General features: G+C 44.1%; 2 protein-coding genes across 2 annotated transcripts in view; one reads left to right on the forward strand and one right to left on the reverse strand.

The window, feature by feature from the left end:
* LOC311225116 (transmembrane protein 62-like) overlaps positions 1 to 6,822 on the reverse strand; it is a gene marked incomplete at its 3' end in the record, with an annotated part of 52,988 nt that extends 46,166 nt beyond the window's left edge. Inside the window, 5 exon segments of the mRNA XM_084310321.1 lie at positions 2,399 to 2,513; positions 2,516 to 2,578; positions 3,766 to 3,877; positions 6,169 to 6,415; positions 6,799 to 6,822. Coding sequence (XP_084166447.1) covers positions 2,399 to 2,513; positions 2,516 to 2,578; positions 3,766 to 3,877; positions 6,169 to 6,411 — 533 coding nt within the window. The 5' untranslated portion in view covers positions 6,412 to 6,415; positions 6,799 to 6,822.
* A 14,476-nt stretch (positions 6,823 to 21,298) lies between these two features.
* LOC311225117 (tau-tubulin kinase 2-like) overlaps positions 21,299 to 25,000 on the forward strand; it is a gene marked incomplete at both ends in the record, with an annotated part of 90,183 nt that continues 86,481 nt past the window's right edge. Inside the window, one exon of the mRNA XM_084310322.1 lies at positions 21,299 to 21,790. Coding sequence (XP_084166448.1) covers positions 21,299 to 21,790 — 492 coding nt within the window. The remainder of the gene's footprint in view (positions 21,791 to 25,000) is intronic.

The following is a 25,000-nucleotide window of genomic DNA, read 5'->3' on the forward strand; positions in this document are numbered from 1 at the left end:
CCCCCCCCCCCCCCCCCCCCCCCCCCCCCCCCCCCCCCCCCCCCCCCCCCCCCCCTTATCTTCCTTTGTGTCTCACCCACCCCCCACCCCCTCCTTAGTCTTAGTCTCCCACCCCCCTGTAGTAGTAATTAGGGCTGTCAGTTTATCACGTTATTTAGATTAATTAATTACACAGCAAATTATCGCGTTATGAAAATTAACTCAAAATTAATCAAATAAAAAATATTTTTTTATCTCATTCATTCCATAATAACATAGAATACACATTTACAGACTTTTTTTTTTTTTTTTAATATGGTCCATTTGCATGTTCTTGGCATCTGATTCTAGGGACATCTATGGATCTCAGGAATGTATTCCCAGTGTCAGAAATACTGTGTCTGTTACTAGGCTTGAGTAAATTGTAATGAACCAAAGGAGAATATCAATAAAAAAAAAAATTATTTTTAACTGTGAATAACACCATGCTCAAATTGACCAGACCTGAAAAATCTAAGAAAATGAATAAATGGAAGATGATTAAACAGAAGATTTTGTAGATACAGTACTGAATTCTGCCATCCGGACACATGCAATTTGAAATATGATTATAGAATATAGAATATCAGGCCTAAAATGGTTATGCGATTAAAATGCGATTAATTAGATTAATTAATTACAAATCCTGTAATTAATTAGATTTTTTTTATAGCCCGACAGCACTAGTATTAATACTTTTCTTTTTTTAATAATAATTAAATTATTTAATTTTATTTATTTAAACAACAAATGTATGTTTATTTTGCAGAAATCCTTTGTCATTGCCGCCACCTTTAGTGTTACAGATTTCCCCATTCAAAACGACCACAGTGATCCTCCTCATGTTACAGTCTGGTCTCTGGATGTGATGGAGGAGTGCACTGCATGTTGAAGGCACGGTGCAGAGTTGCAATTCAACTGAATTGACATGAAATGGGGATGTTTTAACTAAAACATGCCACAAGACCTAGTATTTTTTATATATATATACCGGTATATATATATATATATATATGTATATATATATAAAAAAGATTTACACATGCAAAACATGAATATTCTGATTCCAGGAATGAAATTACCTCATGTTAATCCAAGATATTGATCAGAATCTGTAATTACCAGAGACCATGATGAACCGACAGGACATATGTTTCGTTGCTAATCAATAAACAGCTGAATGTCTGTCGCGTGGGGGGGGGGGAAACTGCAGACTCGATAGCATGGATTTCTTTGTCCGGGACGGGTTACAGAAGTGGCCGATATCTTGTTTCACGTCTAATAGCTTGCCGTCCGATAACTGATGGATACAGTAGGTGGCGTGAGGAGGAGGAGGAGAGGAGGAGGAGGAGGAGGAGGAGGAAGAGGAGGCTGGTTTCCTGTGATGGACTAATGGGTTCTTTCCACTTTCTAACATGGCCTCTGTTCTCCGACAGGGTTACCTGCAGGTTTCAACAACTTCAATTGAAGTACCAATTTCACGGCCAAAAAATTTAAATAAAAAAACACATCAACACTGAACTTAACTGAACTTAACCCTAACCCTAAGCTGCACTTGCGCGCCAATTTTAATTCTCGCCTGTTCAATTCTCTGCCAGATGCACAGAGAGCTCCCGGTAGCCCCGCCAAAGAACAACGACTTCAATTACAAAAACATTTCATATATTAATATATTTTAATCTCCCGACAGCCCGGCTGCCCCCCCCCCAAATTTTTTTAACAACCAGTGCAAATTAAATGTAAGACTTTTTAATACGCTGCAGATGGTTCATTGTTATGATGAATTGAAAATGGGGGACCCCTGGGGAGCTCCAGTAGCTCACCACGTACCGCAAGTGCTATTTCAGCGCCGTGGACAACCGTGCTCGTCACGGATCTGGGGCTGAGCGAGTTCGAATCCCGGACTGCAGCGTGCCTTTCCCAGAGTGTCTTCCCCCCATCTGAACCCTTTCAGCCTGCTTCTGTCGGTCGAACTTGACCAAGTATAAATGTGATAAACGTATAAAAGAGCCAGGGAAAATGCCAAAGTTAAAAAAAAAAAAAATGGGGGACCCTGATGTAACAAGACGAAAGTCTTTCTCTGGTCTGCATCCCCTTAACAATTGTATGTATTGAGCCGTACTGTACTGTACCCATTCTGCAATCTGTTAATAAACTTTTCAATCAATCAATCAATCATCACAGACACACACACAGACAGACAGACAGACAGACAGACAGACAGACAGACAGACAGACAGACAGACAGACAGACAGACAGACAGACAGACAGACAGGACAGACAGAGAGACAGACAGACAGACAGACAGACAGACAGACAGACAGACAGACAGACAGACAGACAGACAGAGAGTGGAGACAGACAGACAGACAGACAGACAGACAGACAGACAGACAGACGTGAAGTGTGACGCTGTGTTCACCGTGGTTCCCGCGGATGTCGATCCACTTGGTGCGCTCCATGACCCGGGAGCGCTTCAGCACGTTGTGGTAGGCTGCCACTCCACCTCGTGCTGCAGGGAGCCCAGCTTGCTCTCCGTCTTGGCGTCCGTCAGGTCCCCTGCACAGGTCAGAGAGGGGTCGCGAGGTCAAAGGTCAAGAGACGTTACGCAACACAGCGATGTAGTAGGGCCGTCCCGATTCCAATACTGTGCTCATAAAACGACCACGATGATACTACTACTACTACTACTACTCAATGCCGTGTTTAGAAAAACACAAAATGTAATGTACAAATTTTATTATATTTACATTGTTTATATTGTTTAACTTAAGAATTTCAGCAACGGCATCATGTTGCATATTTAATTCGTTAACAGTCAGAAAGTGAGAATCTGATGAAAATAAAAGATGTTTTCAAGTCATGTTAAACGCAACGCGCTCTCATCAGAATACGTACAATGGTTATGTAATGACCACGTCAAATCATCTAAAAGGACTTGCTTGCGTGTTCCATTTGGTTTTTGGAAACATTAATGTTATGCACTATAACGTACATTATGTATGTTTTTTCCTGTGGCCGATTAGTTCTTTATTTACATATTTTAAGCGAGAACGGGCTGGTAAATAAGAGCTATGGCCTATGGGGTAGATTTTTAGGTTTTCTGAAAGTGCTGAATAGCGCTTTTATCCATTTTACCCGTTCACTCACACACTCACACAACGACGGCGGAGGCGACCATGCAAGGTGCCAACCTGCTCATCGGGAGCAATTAGGGGTTAAGTGTCTTGCTCAGGGACACATCGACACGCTGCCCAGGAGGAGCGGGAATCGAACCGGGAACCTCCGGATTGCCAGACGACTGCTCTACCCTTGTTTGAGAAGAACTGATTTTCCAAAACGAATGTTAGATTATCATTTCTAGAAGCGATTTCTTACGCTGATGTAATAGTCACGTTTTTGGAGCGATGAAAAAAAGAAGAAAACGAAGCATTCGAATGAGTGATTTTGACATTGATCACTATGGCAACGGTCGATGCTTCGAAGGCGTACAGGTCAGTCGTCAAGACGACAGGCGATACAAACATGGTTAGTTTCTTTCATTCTTTCATTTATTTGCATTTATCTTAAATTTGTTGGACCTTATATGGTGTTCTTGTTCTGTTCTTGACTTATTGTTATGTTTTCTTCTTGACTTGTTTAAAGAAGACCTGTACGGCCCATGGGGACATTAACGTGTGTTGTCGGGCCCTATAAATAAATTTGATTTGATTTGATTTAGTTAGGATAATAACACCGGCCGTTACCTGTAACCAGCACCAGCGCCGGCTTGATCACTTCAATGGTGTCTGTGCAGAACCTTTCAAAATCCGGAATGCGTTTTGGGTCGTGAAACCGGCTAATATGAATGTCGGAAACCTTGAACAAGAGAGAGAGAGAGAGAGAGAGAAAGAGAGAAAACATAATTAGGTTAAACGTCTAGATTTGTAATCATTGTATGATCATGTAAAGATGATGTAATGATATGGCATGCCCATCACTTTAACTAATGTACTTTTGGTAATGATGATGATATAATGACCACTTTTAACGTAGAAAAGCCTAACCTTAGCCATGGCTAGAAAATCCTACATGCAATTGTATCTTGTTATTGTAACCTGCGCTACAATGTCTTCTTTCACAATTGTCCCCGACACATAAACAAATTAAAGAAAATAAAACATTGATTGATTGATTGATTGAAAACTTTATTAACAGATTGCAGAATGGGTACAATACAGTCTACGGCTCAATACACACAATTGTTAATAAGGGGATGCAGACCAGAGAAAGGCTTTCGTCTTGTTTACATCAGGGTCCCCCCCATTTTCAATTCATAATGTATTGTCTCATCATACAGCACAGGTAAGTACAGTAGAACAAACGTGTCTCTTTTGACTTGGATCGGTCAAAGCAAGAAGACACAGATGGTCATCGCAGATACACACCGCCCGGCCATGAGATACCCTTTAAAACAAGCAGCGTTGTCTCTAGCAACGTGTTACAACAGAGTTCAAAGTCTTTGCCAGCTCTCTCTCTCTCTACCTGACGTCAACCACCTTTTATTCATGACACTGACACAGCTCTGGTCACTGGGTGACCCCTCCATTCAATCATTCAGACAGAGTTCAATAGGTTGGCAAACCACACACATGCCTAGAATGTTAGCTCGGCTTGCCAAGAGCCACTGGTGGAGTAGTTTCACTACAGTCACAGCAGCGACGTAATCCAATGCTCAATGAAGTCAATGTCACAATGGTCGTATTACTCTCCTAAATTAATTGATATAATTGACACCCAGTTTAAAATCACCTGTACATTGTACATTATGAATTGAAAGTGGGGGACCCTGATGTAAACAAGACGAAAGTCTTTCTCTGGTCTGCATCCCCTTAACAATTGTGTGTATTGAGCCGTACTGTCATGTATTGTACCCATTCTGCAATCTGTTAAATAAAGTTTTCATTCATTCATTCATGTTACTGTTGCACTTTACGGTTACATTTGCACTCTGGTTGGACGCCACACTTCTTGTCGTTGTACTGTACTTGTGCTGTGTGATGATGATGACAATACATTTGAATCTAAATCCAACCTATAATCTATAATATCACTGGAGTCATCCGTGTGGTTTTGTCAGCTGGTTTAGCCGCCTGTGCTGCTGGGCGTTATACACTATCCAACAAGAACCAAGCACACATTGAACAACTGAATGAATGAATGAATGAATGAATGAATGAATGGATGAAAACTTTATTTAACAGATGATTGCAGAATGGGTACAATACAGTATACGGCTCAATCAATACACACAATTGTTAAGGGGATGCAGACCAGAGAAAGACTTTCGTCTTGTTTACATCAGGGTCCCCCATTTTCAATTCATCGTGACATTTATCACATACACAACATAAGTATGCCATAGGGACATACGTGACATACAGGCCACACTACAGGTTAACCCTCTCACTGCCACACTACAGGGCTTTGTTAACCCTCTCACTGCCACACTACAGGTTAACCCTCTCACTGCCACACTACAGGTTAACCCGCTCACTGCCACACTAGAGGTTAACCCGCTCACTGCCACACTACAGGTTAACCCTCTCACTGCCACACTACAGGTTGCCTGATTCCTTTTACCGACGCGTTCGTGTTTCCGGGTTCCCGTTTTGCGCTCTGATTGTCCACGCACGTTTCTGGGCGTGTGACGGCAAGTTATTTCCACGGTTAAGCTTAGGCACTCTTTCGAAGTTGGTTAAGGTTAGAGTTTGTCTTAGAGCGTGGCGATAGAACGCCAGGTAGTTTGCAGGCTGTTCGACGTGGAAATGGGCAAAGACACAGCTCGTCACGCTATTGGGCGCTGCCGCACATGTCACATGACCAGAACGTGCGTGGCCAATCAGAGCGCAAAGCGGGAACCCGGAAACATGAACGCGTTGGTACTAAAAGCATAGACGCCTACAGGTTAACCCTCTCACTGCCACACTACAAGGCTGTGTTAACCCTCTCACTGCCACACTACAGGTTAACCCTCTCACTGCCACACTACAGGTTAACCCTCTCACTGCCACACTACAGGTTAATACATACGGTATGCAAATATACAGTACTGTTACCCAGAGTCTCTGGGACAGAGATCCTAACGGAACAAGGATTTAAAAACTCACCTGTATGAACCAAAACACATTATCCAACTCGCCCCCGGGATACGGCGGTGCTGCTGGCGGTGCTGTGGGAGCAGAGCCCCCGGGTCTGGACTCATCATCCTCTCTGCTGGGGGGCCGCCGCCTCTGGACGAGGCTCCTCTTGGGGGGGCGCCAGGCCGTGTCGTAACTCTCCAGTACCCAGGAGGTGATGCACGCCAGGGCCAGGCAGCCGAGCAGGACCAGCACGCCCAACAGCTTCAGCATCCTCCTGTAGTGTGAATGAATGAATGAATGAATGAATGAATGAAAACTTTATTTAACAGATTGTACAGAATGGGTACAATACAGTACGGCTCAATACACACAATTGTTAAGGGGATGCAGACCAGAGAAAGACTTTCGTCTTGTTTACATCAGGGTCCCCCATTTTCAATTCATATTAGTGACATTTATGACATACACAACATACACATGACATTTATGGCATAGGGACATACATGACATACAGGTATATACAGTACTGTTACATTTGTGACATATACGATATGCAAATATACAGTACTGTTACCCATAGATCCTGACAGAGAGTATATACATATGACGGGGAGGAGACTGTCTATTAGGAGGGGGTGGGAGAAAAAATATACATACGTGTGATGATGGAGGCGAGAAGAATGCCCGGGGGGGGGGGGGGGCTGTAGTAGCTGCTCCTGTCCCTCCCTGGACAGAAGAGCTAAAGCCACGACCACTAAGAGGAGGAGGAGGAGGGGGGGGACGACTAACACTTCTAACTAAAGAAGGGGGGGGGTCTAGTCGACTAGCCTATAGCTAGCTACATGGCTGAAGAGCCACAGACTCAGACCGTGTTATGTGTTTCCATCGCGGCCAGCGACAGAGATGCATTGGGGGGTGCGGGTCGCTTCATCCAGGGGTCCGTCCGGCTGTGGTCCTCCTCTTCTGCCTCTTCTTCTTCTTCTTCTCCTCCTCCTGCCTCTTCTTCTTCTGCTCCTGCCTCTTCTTCTTCTGCCTCTTCTTCCTCTTCCTCTTCTTCTTCTACGGCGGTAGAGGGGGCACTAAGGTTAGCTTAGCCAGCAGCTAGCTGCTCGGCTAATAACCACCACAGCACCACACGACGTCATCATCATCGTCATCATCCTCCTCCTCGCGTGATTACGCTGCATCCTCCTCCCACAAGTCCTCTCGCGAGAAGTGTCAGATTTTTTTTTTTTGGAGTAGGGTGTATATCTGCAGTGCCGCAGAGCCGTATTCTCTATTCTGATGCTTCTAGTTGTTCACCTGGATCTCGTGTTCTCTTTGACCGTGTCTAACTTTGTTCTCTCGTCCTCTCTCCTGAATGAAGTTTTGAGTAGAGAACTTAAAGTTGTGCATGACTGGGTAGTATGTAATAGACTTGTCCTTAATATCTCCAAGACTGAATGTATTGTGCTGGGAACAAGGCACAGGTTATCTACAAATCCAAAGCTTCATTTAAACTTGTGTAATTCAGCAGTTCAACAAGTTGAAAGTACTAAACTCCTTGGAGTGATGCTGGATTGCACTCTGTCTGTCTTGGTCTCAGCATATTAATTATATTGTTTTAAAAATGGGAAGAGCAATTGGTATTTCCAGGAAATGTGCTTCTTTTGTTGCCCGTCCCCTTTTATGTCAGATAGTGCAAAGTTTACTTTATGTCATCTTGACTATTGCTCTGCGATGTGGTCGTCTGCTGCCAGTGGTGACCTCAGGAAGCTCCAGGTGGTCCAGAACAGGGCAGCACGGTTGGTACTGGGCTGCACACTAAGGTCTAATGTGAGCCGTATGCATGCCCGCCTCTCTTGGCTTAACGTTGAAAATAGATTGTCTTTTAATATACTTGTGCTGTTCACGTTGGTCATGAGCAGTAAAACTCCTGTTTTTATACATAATCAGATTGTTTTTAGTAATACTGTGCACGAGCATTACACTAGAGGTTCCAGTAGTGGGCAGCTTGAATTGCCAGGTCCTAGAACCAGCGCTTTGGGGAGATCTTTTATTTTTAGAGCATTAACTCTGTGGAATGGCCTGCCTCGGAACCTCTGCTGCATTTACAGTAGATTCACTTTTAAAAAGAATCTTAAATTGTTTTTAAATTGTTTTTAGGTAGGGGGGGACACTGTACATTGAAATACTGACAAAGCCATACTTGGTCTTTACTGTACAACTGGGTTAGGACATTTGTAGGGGCCAGTTTCGAAATGCAGTCTCCCGTAGGTGTTCTTTGAGAGTGTTTTTGAAAGTGGGTAGTGATTCACGTTCCTTTACAGCTGTGGGTAGGGCGTTCCACATTGATGTGGCATAATTGCGAAACGTGTTTAGTCCCTTGTTTGAGCCGAATCTGGGTTTCACATGATACATATATGTGTCTTCAGTACAGTATCTACACTGTACATGTTACTAGGCAACAAGGACACTGCCAGCTGTTTTTGTAATTGATCTATCTCAACCCTATATCTCAAATAGACCAAAAAGGTGATCTATTGTAAACCCTATGCAATATTCATATATATTTGGATATTTGAAATATGTCTGAAGGGAAAAGTTAGTATCACAGCGCCACGGTGGTGCAGTGGTTAACACTGGTTAACAGTGTTGCCTCGCAGCAAGAAGGTCCTGGGTTCGATTCCCACTTGGGGACCAGGTTTCCGCGTCGCCAGGTACCCAGGAGGGGTATCTCCCGGGCCTTTCTGTGTGGAGTTTGCATGTTCTCCCCCTCTGTGCTCGCAAGGGTTTCCCCTCCAGAAAAAGAGATAAACCAAATGGAAAAACATGCAGAACAGATCTGCAACGCTGTCGCGTCCCTGGCGAAGACAGACAGGAGCACTTGGATTGGTCCCCGGGTCTGCTCCTGGCTGCCCCTGGGGGGGAGGACAACAGGATGGGTGAAGCGCAGAGAGGACATTTAATCGGCGACCCCAAAAAATGCATGTGTGTGTGTATGTGTTCCTAATGTGTCGCCCATCTCACATGTGTGTGTTCACTGCATGACAATGTAGCAATGTGTGCTACAAATAAAGACATGAAGATGAAACCGCTTCATGCACTGATTGAATAAATAACTATTTGCACTATTACCAGTACGGTATTGTTTAATAGAAAAGACAGAAGTTTACTGTGACCTAAACTATTTAATACTTTTGTCCAACAAAAACAACAACAATAATAATAGCCTAATAATAATAATAATAATATGATGATGATGATGATGACAACGAAGAAGAAGAAAGTGATTTTCATAGTTTCTTCTTTTTCGTCATCATCACCACCACCACCACCACCACCCACTGGCATGTCGTCAGCCTGTGACTGCAACTTGTTCCTGTTTGCAGACGACTCAGCCCTGCTGGTCTCTGACAAGAACAAATTGCAGGTTGAAAAAACCCTCAGCACGGAACTAGGCAAAATCTGCATATGGCTCGCTGATAACAAACTATCATTACAGCTGGGCAAAACAGAGTCCATTCTCTTCGGTTCAAATAACAAACTCAGCAAGACCGACGGCTTCTCAGTTACAGTGGGTGACAATATTGTCACAAGGAAAGACGAAATTACCTACCTGGGTTCCATCCTAGAGGCAAATCTTTCCTGTGACAAAATGGCATCCAATGTAATAAAAAAAGTCAACCAACGAACTAGATTCTTGTACCGGATCTCCTCTCTGGTAAAAAAGAATACCCTGAAGACTCTGGCAGGAGCACTCATTCAAGGGTACTATGACTATGCGTGCACCTCATGGTACCAAAGCACCTCAAAGGCGCTTAAAACAAAATTACAAACATCACAAAACAAACTGGTCAGACTACTACTTGACCTGAACCCCAGAACCCACCTCACCCCTGCCCACTTTGACAACCTAGGATGGCTTAGAGTAGACGACAGAGTACAGCAACTTGCAATGGGCCTGGTCTTCAAGATACACTATACGACCGGGGTGCCCATGTACATGTCAAAATACTTCCCAAAGGTCAGTGAATACCACACCACTACACCAGAGGAAGCTCAACAAATCATGTTAAACCCAGATTCGGCTCAAACAAGGGACTAAACACGTTTCGCAATTATGCCACAACAATGTGGAACGCCCTACCCAAAGCTGTAAAGGAATGTGAATCCCTGCCCACATTCAAAACCGCTCTTAAAGAGCACCTACGGGAGGCTGCAATTCTAAACTGGCCACCGTAAATGCCCAAAACCCCCACCACCTCCTAATAGACAGGCTCCTCCCCACTGCATGTATATATTCCCTCCCCGCCGTATGTATATTTCCCTCCCACCCACCCACCCACCCCCTCCTAATGTACAGTCCCCTCCCCATCATATGTATATACTCTGTCAGGATCTAGGGGTAACAGTACTGTATATTTGAATACCGCTTATGTCACAAATGTATCAGTACTAAATACCTATATGTCTCTATGCCATAAATGTCATGTATGTTGTGTATGTCATAAATGTCTATATGAAATGAAAATGGGGGACCCTGATGGAAACAAGACAAACGTCTTTCTCAGGTCTGCATCCCCTTAACAATTGTATGTATTGAGCCGTACTGTATTGTACCCATTCTGCAATCTGTTAAATAAAGTTTTCATTCATTCATTCATTCAGCCTCCCTCTGTTTATCCCTGTGTCTGCTAGTGCCGGGTGCACAGTGTCCACAGCAGCGCCCCCAAGTGGTGACCTAACATGCTGTGATCAGTGCTTTCACTTACGCCCCAATACACTCTCCTGCAGGTCATGAGGACAGCACACTCGGTTGGCACTGCTCAAAACGTACCTTTTAAAAATAGCTTTTAAATGAATTATTATCTTTATTTTATTGTCTTATTTTTCTTTATTTCTATCATTTGTACTTAAATATTTTATTATCATTGTTATAATTGTTTTATGTATTTTTTTTAAATAATTTTATTTGTTCTTTTTTAATGTCTTATTTTAGTGTTATTACATGTTTTCTTATTGTTTACTATCTAATGTTGCTATTTTATTATTTTAACTATTACATTTTTCGGTCTTTATTATTATTTTATTTGTAATTATTTTATTGTCTTATGTTATTGTCTTACTGTTTGTCTTGTTTTAGCTATTTTTACTATCTTATCTAGTTGTTTTATTACCATTTTTATCATTTTAATGTCTTATAATTTCCATATGTACTGTTGGACTGTGGTAATTCCATGTACGAATAAATAAATGATGATGATGATGATGATGATCCTTAGTTATGGAGTCATTGTAATTATTTTCCAAAAATAATTTGTATCCTTTTGTTTCGTTTTTTTGTGTAAAGCATTTTGAGCTGCAATCTGTATGAATGGTGCTATATAAATAACGTTATTATTATTTTACATTTATTTTAACTTAGTCTATTGAAGACATCTGTAAGTTTTTTTTCAAAAAAATGCATTGTTTTATATTTCTAATCAATCACACACACACACACACACACACACACTTCAGAACAAACATAGTATCAATGAGAGCACCAATCATACACCTGAGTGATGTCTAGTAAAAAAAAATATATTATATATATATATTTTTGGGGGCCCCCCCAGTGCTGGGCCCTTGGAATCATCCTAAGCTACCCCCCCAGCTACGCCCCTGTGTGTGTGTGTGTGTGTGTGTGTGTGTGTGTGTGTGTGTGTTTGTCAGGTGTCCAGTATCTCTCAGTGAGGAGAGATGGTAGCCTCCATATAAAGAGAGTGATCTGCAATCTGCTTGGGTTGGAGGTGCAATTCCCAACAGGCTCAACCATATGGATAAAAGTGCCCATTATTATGTGCATTACACAAACCAAAAACAGATATTGTCGGAATTACTAGAAGAAAGAAACGTCACCACCTTTGGCTGATAGTAATTTATTCATTTATTCTTTTGGACTGGTCTAATAAATGTTTAAGGTTCTTAGATGGATCCCCCCGCTTCCTCCTCCTGCTCCTCCTCCTCCTCCTCCTCCTCCTCCCTCTCCTACTCCCTCTCCTCCTCCTCCTCCTCCTCCCTCTCCTCCTCCTCCTCCTCCTCCTCCTCCTCCTCCTCCTCCTCCTCCTCCAGGGAGCCACGGGGAGCAGCGTACTGGCTCATGTTAGGCAGGCCATGCATTATGCAGCAGCTTAGGCCACTGCGCTGGATCTTCATGTCCTCGGCTACAGTCCACCTGTCGCTGCTCTGGTCGTAGCGCTCCACGTTGGAGATGAAGGTGAAGCCCTTGCAGCCTCCGGCCACGAAGAGCAGGTCATCCAACACCCCGATGCCAAAATGGCTGCGGGAGGTGAGCATGGTGGGCAGGGCGCGCCAGGAGTCAGTCAAGGGGCTGTAGGCCTCCGCGCTACGCAGGTCGTTTTCACCGTCAGTCCCTCCCACCTGAGGACAGGACACATAAGAGGAATGTTTTAGTGTGTGGTTAAGACAGGCAGGCAGACACTGTATTAATCCATTTAGGGAAATGAGGGCATCAAAGCAGCATTGCAAGTCAAATGATACATATCTATACAAATATCTAGTATAAAGCATTTGTCTCTGTGTGCACCTACCGCATAGACTTGTCCTCCGTACGCAGCCACTCCCACTCCTTGACGCCTGCTGCTCATGGGGGCGATCAGAGTCCACTGGTTAGTGTCTGGGCTGTAGCACTCAGCTGTGAGCTGTGACCAGCCACCACAGATGTAAACCTGTAATAAGAAAGAATATTCTAATTTAGTTTATATATTCCATTTTATTTCATTCTACTTTAATTGTCTGTTAATGTTGATGCACCAAAGGACCCAGACAAATTCCTTGTATGTGCAAGCTTACTTGGCAATAAAGACATTTATGATTTATGATTCTGAATGATACCAATTGCTTAGTTTTTAATGTGAACGTTCCTTGTGTTCATCTACCACCTTGCGTCCCTCAGTTCCACCCACCTTGCCATGGAGGGCTGCTGCGCCGGCGTCGCTCCTGCGCTCCAGCATGGGTGAGATCACTGTCCACTGGTTGGTTTCAGGCTCGTAGCGCTCTGCGGTGTTCAGGTCCACCCGTCCGTCGAACCCTCCCATGGCGTAGATACAGCCGTCCAACGCGACCACGCTGACGTAACAGCGGCGTGAGTGCATGGGAGCCACCTCCAGCCAGCTACGAGTGACTGGGTTGAACCTGCGCACACTGTTGCAATACTCTATGCCGTTTTTGCCGCCGACGCAGTAGACCAGACCGTGGAGATAAGCGGTGCCGTGGTAGATCCGGGGACTCTCCGGCGTCTCCGCCTCAACGCTCACGTCCATCCATCCACCGGCTCGGATATTGTAAGCCTCCATGCCATTGGTCGGGCTGCCGCCACTATTGCCTCCGATGGCCAATAGAACCTCCTGAGGCAGGCGTGAGCGGGTCAGGGGGTTTGGGAGCCTGTCGGAGCCAGAGGGGTTCAGGACGCTGAGGATGAGGGCCCTGCAGTCTTGGCTGTCCCTCACCACAGGGTTCTTTAGGACGTTGTTCCCGAAGTAGTCAGGCCTCATCAAGCCCATGCGAACCTGGGAAGAGACAAGCAAGTACAACTTAGACAGCGGTTGTAGACGGTTTCACTGGAATTCTGTTGCTAGGGAACGGTTTGGACCCAAATGTTTGAGAACCACTGTACTAGGGAACCTAGTGTTGTTTTAATGCAATGCACAGTAATACAATTAGTTACCTTGGGCAGCAGCAAAGGGATGTGTGTTTTACGCTCCTCACAGGAGTGGTCGATCCAACGGAGGATGGCCTCGAACACCGTCTCCTCGTTCTTCACGTTCAGGTCATCCCTCTCGATGATGTCCACCAGTTGCTGCAGGGACAGCTCCACAAACTCCTGTGAGACGCGCAGCACCTCCTCAAAGTGGCACACGATGAAGAGATGGGCCTTGCGCCTCAGGTCAGGGCAGCAGTAGATGTCCGTGAACCTCCAGATGCCGACACAATTTTCCAGAGACAGCTGGCCTTCTAGGAAGTCACAGCACGCTCCTACTATGCCAGTGACGAGAAGCTGGTCTGCAGCCACCAGAAGCTCTTCCACGTTCTCTGCTGTCACCGGCACAAAGCGGGTGTAGGCGTACTCTATGATGAGCTGCATCATAGCCGCGGACACCCCAGGGATAGTGTAGACTGCTTTCTCTGAGTCGCTCCAGCGAGTGAAGAGGGTTCTGTGGGATGCAGAGTATAGATATATCTGATGAGTAAACAGTAAGCAACATTCTGTCCTGTGTAGTAATATAGTTTCACTGTAGAAGTATAGGGTCTTAGCACAGTAGAAGTATAATATATTTTCACAGTAGAAGTACAGTATAGTATCTTTATACAGTAGAAGTACAGTATATTATCTGTTTACAGTAGAAGTACAGTATAGTATCTTTTTACAGTAGAAGTACAGTATAGTATCTTTATACAGTAGCGTACAGTATAGTATATTTTTACAGTAGACGTACAGTATTTAAGCATTACACCACTTGCAGTCGTGTGTTATGAGAATTAGAGCATGCCTAGGGGTGGTTGGTAGGCCCGAGGCGCAGCCGTGGGTCGTTAGACCCCCTAGGCATGCTCTAATTCTCATAACACACGACTGCAAGTGGTGTAATGGCTTTTATACAATTGGCGCATTCATCCAACCTTATTGCTATACAATAAACACACATTAATTGAAGATTTATTGACAAAACCATCCGCAGAAAAAGTAGTTCCAAAGAAAAAAAAGAGAAGTTGCCTCCGTGTGTACTGTGTAGAAGCAGCTCGGAGGTGCGCTGTTTCAAGGCATGCCATCTAAGGCCATGCCATGAAGTGAGCGTGTGTAATTGGAATGATTGATTGATTGATTGAACATTTTATTACAGATAGACAGTGCTACATCTTTATACAATTGCCGAATTCATCCAACATTATTGCTATACAATAAACACACATTAATTGAAGCATAATGGAGATTTATTCACAAAACCATCCGCAGAAAAAGTAGGTTAAAAAAAAAGAAGAGAAGCTGATTTTTTTTTAACCTACTTTCTATAGAAACAGCTGGGAGGTGCGCTGTTTTAAGTAAGCGTGTGTTATTGGATTGATTGATTGATTGATTGATTGAAAATGTTATTAATGTCCACCTTGTTTCGAACTGGTTATGCTTAGGCCCTCTTTCGAAGTCGGTTATGCTTAGAGCGGTTATGCTTACAGTATAGTATCTTTATACAGTAGAAGTACAGTATAGTATATTTTTACAGTAGCAGTACAGTATAGTATATTTATACAGTAGAAGTACAGTATAGTATCTTTTTACAGTAGACGTACAGTATAGTATCTTTTTACTAACCAAGTTAACCTGAAACAAGCTAACCTGAACCAAGCTAACCTGAACCAAGCTAGACGTACCTGAAATAGTCGCTGCAGCAACACAGGATGGCCTTGTGGGCGTTAAACTCAGTGATGTTGACTTTAATAACCACATCACAGAACCTTCCCTCCAGACGCAGTTCATTAAAGATTGCACAGGACATTGTTTCCTTTTCCATGTGGGGATTTTTTAATTGTATCTACAGAATATATTCAAGCTTACAGACAAGTAGCCGGAAACAACAAGTGAGATCTGAGATCTTCTGAGAGAATTGTTGAACAGATACACAAATGTTCTAGAATGTCCTATTATGACATCATACTGTGACATCGCAACGGAACATCATACTGTGACATCATACTGTGACATCATACTGTGACATCACAACGGAACATCATACTGTGACATCATACTGTGACATCATACTGTGACATCTTACATTTGAGTTCCATTTGAATAATATAAATAATATGATATAATATAATGTAATGTTATATATTATAATATAATGTAATATAATAATAAAGTATAATATATTTAGCTCCCATTTGAATAATATAGATATTATGTCTAAAAACATGACATCCTTTTTAGACTATTGCGCCGCTGCAACTAGAAACACTGGCCTAGCCTGCTTCTAAGTTCAGTGGCCTGACTGCATAAAAAAAAGAAAAACCACTGTATATATATATATATATATATATTAAAAAAAATTGGAAATCTTTTAAAAAAAATTTAAAATCATCTGGTGAGCCCCCCACTTTTGGAACCACTATTGTACCCATTCTGCAATCTGTTAAATAAAGTTTTCATTCATTCATTCATTCATTCATTCATCAATGCAACAAATTGCAGATGATTATGACATCCGATCCGAGGTAATAACCTGTTTAAACGACAGATCATAAAATAGGAGATGGCTATACTATACACTGCTATTCCTAGCACTATTTGGGCAACTTTACACACTTCCTGTGAGTCTATGTAACACATCTGTAATTTTTATTCCAAAAATAATCATTGTTTTATATTTCTAATCTTGTACTCAAAACCAGCATTTTTCAGCCTCATGAAAGCAGGCTATTATTGGCTTGGCTCCACCCATTCTGGCAGAATGCTTTGAGTGACAGCCACCCACCAAATAGCTCCGCCCATCTCCCCGTCAGAGATTAGGTTTCAGGTTACATACAAATATGGTATGTCATAAATATAGAGATGTAGCAGTACTGTCTATCTATATATATATAATATGTTACCATGAATTGAAATTGGGGGACCCTGATGTAAACAAGACGAAAGTCTTTCTCTGGTCTCCATCATAGCAGTACTGAGCAGTACTGTAGCAATACAAATATGGTATGTCATAAATATAGAGATGTAGCAGTACTTTCTATCTATATATATGTTACCACTATTTGTAAAAGCCACAACCACGTTACCATATTTGTAATAATGTAAATCATTGTGTCGTTGTACATATTGTGTATACACCGTTAGAAGCTAACATAGCTTAGCTTGGTAGCTATTGTGCTAACAACATATCCCGACGTCCGGCTCGCTGGCCGGCATGCACGCCCGACACAAAATGGTTCTCTCCTCTCTGTACACCCCCGTCCCCACTGGTACCCTGCCGGGGAGCCCATGGACGCGACAACGGCGGCAGCCGTAGGGTGCTCGAGCCCGCCGTAACGCTAGTGGTACACAATAGCTATGAGCTAACTAACGCTACGGCCGCCGCTGTTGTCGCGTCCACAAGCTCCCCGGCAGGACACCCGCGAGAACGGGGGCACACAAGGAGGAGAGAACCACCCCAAATCGAGCACTCATGCCGGCCGACAAGCCGGACACCGCGGTTGTTGTTAGCACAATAGTAGCCCACTGTGATGCACCGAGTGGGCCACCATTGATCAACATGCAGCGATGTGTAGCTTGCATGATGCGTGTGCAGTGCTTTGCCACACAGGTCTGAGAAGAGGACCTGCACATGATAGCAACCGGGAGCGTCGCGGAGCATTCAGCCTGCTGGCTACCTAGATCCACTTCAACCAGCCGAGCGTCGGGAGCTCCAGCAGCTTGTCGATGTGCTAATAGCCTGGAGCGAGCTACCGTTAGCTTGCAGAGGCTCCAGCACACCGACAAGCTGTTTAGCCAGCTACCGTTAGCTTGCAGAGGCTATTAGCACACCGACAAGCTGTGTAGCCAGCAGGCTGAATGCTCCGCGACGCTGGTTGAAGTGGATATAGGTAGCCAGCAGGCTGAATGCTCAACGACGCTCCCGGTTGCTAACGCCGGCCCCGGCTGGTGCTAAGTAGCTAGCGATCGCTCCCGAGTCCCGAGAGCTAACGCCGGTCTGTCTGTCGAAGACCGAGGGAACCGCATCAGGCTTCAGCTGATTAGTGATCTTCTGGACAAACCTTCCACCCTGCAGGTAGCAAGAATGGAGGCGGGCATTACTAAAACCACAGAGCCAATCACATCACCGTGCGCTATAAACAGCGCCCTGTGACGTGCACCAGGTCGTCAAATCAACATGACCTGATTTACTAGAGGCAAAGAGGGGATGGGCTGTAGCTGAGGAATTCGCCAATATAGTATTTAGGCCCAAAAACACATTGATACGAACTCCTATTACTATAATACAATGCTAGAGACTGAAAAATGACATTTATAATGCATAGCACCTTTAACTCAAACATAGCCACAACACTGGTAAACAAACTACCCTCCCACTCAGGGCAGTATGGGGTAGAACACATAGTAGCATACTACAAGAACCTAGGCGTCCACAAAGACGACTTCAAACTGGAAATGGTAACTACAGATGAGGTACTCAAAAAACTGAGCGCCCTCCAACCAAACAAGGCCACTGGCCATGACAACATCCCCTCCAAATTCCTCAGAGACTCAGCAGCAGCCATCACCCCAGTCATCACACACATAATAAACCTCTCCATAAAACAGGGACACGTCCCCAAGGACTTCAAAATTGCGAGAGTAACACCCCTGCACAAAAAGGGCAGCAAATTAGACCCGGGTAACTACCGCCCTGTTTCTATCCTTACATCCATCTCGAAAGTCATGGAAAAAATAGTATACGAACAGATCGAAAAGTACCTCGCGGAAAAAAATCTAATCTACGAATTCCAATCTGGCTTCAGAACATCCCACTCCACTGACACATGCCTTCTCTACTTGAACGACCACATCAAACAAGAGGTGGACGCGGGCAAATACTGCGGCATGGTCATGCTGGACCTACAAAAGGCCTTCGACACTGTCAATCACACCATTCTGATTGACAAGCTAAAAGCAATTGGTTTTGATAGTTTATCAGTGAGCTGGATACAATCCTACCTGGAGGGGAGGGAACAGATGGTGGAAGTAAACGGTACCCTATCCCCCCCCCCTCACAGTGAGCTGTGGTGTTCCACAAGGAAGCATACTAGGACCGCTACTATTCCTAATTTATGCAAATGACATGTCGTCAGCTTGTGACTGCAACTTGTTCCTGTTTGCGGACGACTCAGCCCTGCTGGTCTCTGACAAGAACAAGTTACAGGTTGAAAAAGCCCTCAGCTCGGAACTAGGCAAAATCTGCATATGGCTCGCCGACAACAAACTATCATTACACATGGGCAAAACAGAGTCCATTCTCTTCGGTTCAAATAACAAACTCAGCAAGACCGACGGCTTCTCGGTTACAGTGGGTGACAATATTATCACAAGGAAAGATGAAATTACCTACCTGGGTTCCATCCTAGAGGCTAATCTTTCCTGTGACAAAATGGCATCCAATGTAATAAAAAAAGTCAACCAACGAACGCGATTCTTGTACCGGATCTCCTCTCTGGTAAACAAGAATACCCTGAAGACTCTAGCAGGAGCACTCATTCAAGGGTACTACGACTATGCTTGCACCTCATGGTACCAAAGCACCTCAAAGGCACTAAAAAACAAATTACAAACATCTCAAAACAAGCTAGTCAGACTACTACTTGACCTGACTCCTAGAACCCACCTCACCCCTGCCCACTTTGACAACCTAGGATGGCTTAGAGTAGACGACAGAGTACAGCAACTTGCAATGGGCCTGGTCTACAAGATACACTACGCGACCAAGGTACCCATGTACATGTCAAAATACTTCCCAAAGGTCAGTGAATACCACGATCACAACACCAGAGGGAGCTCCACAAATCATGTAAAACCCAGATTCGGCTCAAACAAGGGACTAAACACGTTTTGCAATTATGCCACATCAATGTGGAATGCCCTACCTAAAGCTGTAAAGGAATGTGAATCACTACCCACTTTCAAAAACACTCTCAAAAAACACCTACGTGAGACTGCAATTCGAAACTGGCCCCTACAAATGTCCTAACCTAGTTGTACAGTAAATGACCAAGTAAGGCTTTGTCAGTATTCCAATGTACAGTGTAAAATGTGTGTGTGTCCCCTACCCAACCCCCCCCCCCCCCACCTCCAATGTACAGCCCTCACCCAACCCACCCAACCCCACCCCACCCATCCAACCTCCTCCAATGTACAGTTTCTACGCCAAATGTATATACACTCCTTTTCTGGACACTTTTGTATCACAAACAGTACTGTATTTGCAAATCTGATATGTCATAAATGTATAGATGTAGCAGTACTGTCCAGGGGCGTATTTGGCACGGGGGACATTGGAATGGGTCCCCCCCATTTTTTCAGAATGCAGTTATGTCCCCCCCCCGTCTGACTACCTGTATGCAAAGAGTAGTAGATGGGGGTCGCATTTGCACGGGCCAAGTACCCACTCGCTAAAGTACTCGTCTTTGCATAATAATAGCTCGGGTCGTCCCCTCAGCCGAGGTGTGTGTTAAAATACGTCATCACATACGGTATAAAGAGAGATAAGATAAGACATTCAGTGCTATGTCCGACTCCTACCTGCGTGCATGCAACAACGAGATGGCACCGTCGCCCAAGAGGAGAAAGCTACTTCTTCAAAGCAAACTAAGTTTTGCTACGCTGTCGCCCGGAGCTAAACCAGCAGCAGTGACGACACCACCACGAAACAGGAAGGCAAGTAACAGCATTTTAGCAGATTTTCTTTTTTTAATATAGGCCTAATGTATTTGTCCAGATTGACTATATAGCTATAGCTATTTGCCTGTTTGTTTCTCTTGAAAATAATCGTGGTTCATAAGTCCATGATTGATTGATTGATTGAAAAGTTTATTAACAGATTGCAGAATGGGTACAGTACAGTACAGCTCAATACATAAATTGTTAAGAGGATGCAGACCTGAGAAAGACTTTCGTCTTGTTTCCATCAGGGTCCCCCATTTTCAATTCATCATATGACACACACGACATACAGATAGACAGTACTGCTACATCTATACATTTATGACATACCAGATTTTCAAATACAGTACTGTTTGTGATACTAAAAAAATCCAGAAAAAGAGTATACATATGACATAGAAACTGTGCATTGGAGGAGGTTGGGTAGGTGGGGTGGGGCTGTACATTGGAGGTGGGGGGGGGGGGGGGGGGGGGGGGGGTTGGGTAAGATACAACCCCATTGTAATCATCCTGACTAATAATGATGAATTGAAAATGGGGGACCCTGATGTAAACAAGACTAAATTCTTTCTCTGGTCTGCATCCCCTTAACAATTGTGTGTATTGAGCTGTACTGTATTGTACCCATTCTGCAATCTGTTAAATAAAGTTTTCATTCATTCACAGATATTTGACAACACCGCAAAGCTGGTCACCTCACTAAACATCGATCCGATGGAAATGCCTCGTATCCGCAACCCTCCAAAACGTCTAACTGGTGACGCTGCAGCACATGTCCCAGCAACTTCTGTGGACTTCTTCAGAGGGGAGTTCTTCAAAATACTGGACACAGCAGATCTGCAATTCCGAGAGCGGTTTAATCAAAGAAGCTTTGAAGTGCTTCAGAAGTTGGAGGGTGTGCTTATTAGGGGAGAAAGTGATGACATTGTGGACAAGTATCCAGAGATGAACAGGAGGATGCTGGATGTTCAGCTAGCCATGTTCAAAGCAACTAACACCTATGCATCAAGCACAGAAGCTGCAGACATCCTGAGAGGCATGTTGCCTGAAGTCAGAGGTCTTTTTGATCAGGTGGAGGTCCTTGTGAGGCTGTTGCTGGTTGTTCCCTCATCCTCTGCTGAAGCTGAGAGGAGTTTCAGCGGACTCCGGAGGTTGAAGACCTGGCTTCGCAACTCCATGAAGCAGAAAAGGTTGAACAGTGTGGCAGTTTGTCATATACATCAAGAAAGAGTTGATGCCTTTGACATTAGAGAACTCTGTGAGGAATTCATCTCTGCCCATGATCGGAGACAACATGTCTTTGGAAGCATTGGATGAGTTTAAATGTGAAAATGTCAATTTAAATAATGGAGAAGTCACTTTAAAGGAATGAGGTATATAAAGTCACTTTAAGGAAAGAACAGATGTGGCTCTTGCATAATATAGTTTAGATACATTAAGTATAATAATGACAAAGTTAAAATTGTATAGTAGTCTACATAGAAACAGGTTTGTTATATAACTTATGTACCAGTGCATAAGAGTGATTTATGTTAATGTTTTGTACCTGTAATTAAATTTGATTAAAAGTGATTGGTGATAGATAAAGGTGATAGATACATTAAGAGCTAAAATTGTATAGTAGTGTTTCTCAGGAACCTAGCATGTATTTTTTTTTATCATGCATATCTTGTATTACTGTGTTCATAATTGCTAATTGAAGCACCATATAATAAATGTTCTTTCACCATAAACCTTTCAAATTTGTTTATTATTTGTCACAACAATACTTGTTTCTGTATGAGCTCAAAAAAGTCAACCAACGAACTAGATTCTTGTACCGGATCTCCTCTCTGGTAAACAAGAATACCCTGAAGACTCTGGCAGGAGCACTCATTCAAGGGTACTATGACTATGCTTGCACCTCATGGTAACAAAGCACCTCAAAGGCGCTTAAAACGTTTATGTCACAAATGTATCAGTACTAAATACCTATATGTCCCTATGCCATAAATGTCATGTATGTTGTGTATTTCATAAATGTCTATATGAATTGAAAATGGGGGATCCTGATGGAAACAAGACAAACGTCTTTCTCAGGTCTGCATCCCCTTAAAGGGGTTATGCACTGCTATTCCTAGCACTATTTGGGCAACTTTACACACTTCCTGTGAGTCTATGTAACACATCTGTAATTTTTATTCAAAAAATAATCATTGTTTTATATTTCTAATCTTGTACTCAAAACCAGCATTTTTCAGCCTCATGAAAGCAGGCTATTATTGGCTTGGCTCCACCCATACTAGCAGAATGCTTTGAGTGACAGCCACCCACCAAATAGTATTGAGCAGTACTGTAGCAATACAAATATGGTATGTCATAAATATAGAGATGTAGCAGTACTGTCTATCTATATATATGTTACCACTATTTGTAAAAGCCACAACCACGTTACCATATTTGTAATAATGTAAATCATTGTGTCGTTGTACATATTGTGTATACACCGTTAGAAGCTAACATAGCTTAGCTTGGTAGCTATTGTGCTAACAACATATCCCGACGTCCGGCTCGCTGGCCGGCATGCACGCCCGACACAAAATGGTTCTCTCCTCTCTGTACACCCCCGTCCCCACGGGTACCCTGCCGGGGAGCCCATGGACGCGACAACGGCGGCAGCCGTAGGGTGCTCGAGCCCGCCGTAACGCTAGTGGTACACAATAGCTATGAGCTAACTAACGCTACGGCCGCCGCTGTTGTCGCGTCCACAAGCTCCCCGGCAGGACACCCGCGAGAACGGGGGCACACAAGGAGGAGAGAACCACCCCAAATCGAGCACTCATGCCGGCCGACAAGCCGGACACCGCGGTTGTTGTTAGCACAATAGTAGCCCACTGTGATGCACCGAGTGGGCCACCATTGATCAACATGCAGCGATGTGTAGCTTGCATGATGCGTGTGCAGTGCTTTGCCACACAGGTCTGAGAAGAGGACCTGCACATGATAGCAACCGGGAGCGTCGCGGAGCATTCAGCCTGCTGGCTACCTAGATCCACTTCAACCAGCCGAGCGTCGGGAGCTCCAGCAGCTTGTCGATGTGCTAATAGCCTGGAGCCAGCTACCGTTAGCTTGCAGAGGCTCCAGCACACCGACAAGCTGTGTAGCCAGCTACCGTTAGCTTGCCGAGGCTCCAGCACACCGACAAGCTGTGTAGCCAGCTACCGTTAGCTTGCAAAGGCTCCAGCACACCGACAAGCTGTTTAGCCAGCTACCGTTAGCTTGCAGAGGCTATTAGCACACCGACAAGCTGTGTAGCCAGCAGGCTGAATGCTCCGCGACGCTGGTTGAAGTGGATCTAGGTAGCCAGCAGGCTGAATGCTCCGCGACGCTCCCGGTTGCTAACGCCGGCCCCGGCTGGTGCTAACTAGCTAGCGATCGCTCCCGAGTCCCGAGAGCTAACGCCGGTCTGTCTGTCGAAGACCGAGGGAACCGCATCAGGCTTCAGCTGATTAGTGATCTTCTGGACAAACCTTCCACCCTGCAGGTAGCAAGAATGGAGGCGGGCATTACTAAAACCACAGAGCCAATCACATCACCGTGCGCTATAAACAGCGCCCTGTGACGTGCACCAGGTCGTCAAATCAACATGACCTGATTTACTAGAGGCAAAGAGGGGATGGGCTGTAGCTGAGGAATTCGCCAATATAGTTTTTAGGCCCAAAAACACATTGATACGAACTCCTATTACTATAATACAATGCTAGAGACTGAAAAATGACATTTATAATGCATGGCACCTTTAACAATTGTATGTATTGAGCCGTACTGTATTGTACCCATTCTGCAATCTGTTAAATAAAGTTTTCATTCATTCATTCACTCAGTGTGTCGTTTACATGGAGAAATGGCGCCACCGCTTGGGAAAATGCGGTATTGCACCCCTGGTATTTAAAAGAAAAAAAAACTAGGTAGACGGCCCCCCCCCCCTAACCCCCCCCCCCCCCATCGCCGTCACTCGCCACGCCCCCCAAATCTGTCCCCCGCACACATTGAGAGAGAGTTACGCCAGTGGTACTGTCTATCTGTATGTCATGTATGTCATATATGTTATGATGAATTGAAAATGGGGGACCCTGATGTAAACAAGACGAAAGTCTTTCTCTGGTCTGCATCCCCTTAACAATTGTATGTATTGAGCTGTACTGTACTGTACCCATTCTGCAATCTGTTAATAAACTTTTCAATCAATCAATTCAAAACTCAACTAACTGAACGTTTCTACACTTGGCAAGTTGGCACCGATGTGCGTCCAGGCGCTACACGGTGACGTGCGACCCTTCCTTCTTTATAGTATCCCTGGTTGATGATCTGCCTACTCCGCCTTTGAGAAGATGTTTTAACCTTGATTGATTGATTGATTGATTGATTGATTGATTG

The sequence above is a fragment of the Notolepis coatsorum genome (genome assembly GCF_963971535.1).
Source record: "Notolepis coatsorum genome assembly, chromosome: 3".
Taxonomy (NCBI): domain Eukaryota; kingdom Metazoa; phylum Chordata; class Actinopteri; order Aulopiformes; family Paralepididae; genus Notolepis; species Notolepis coatsorum.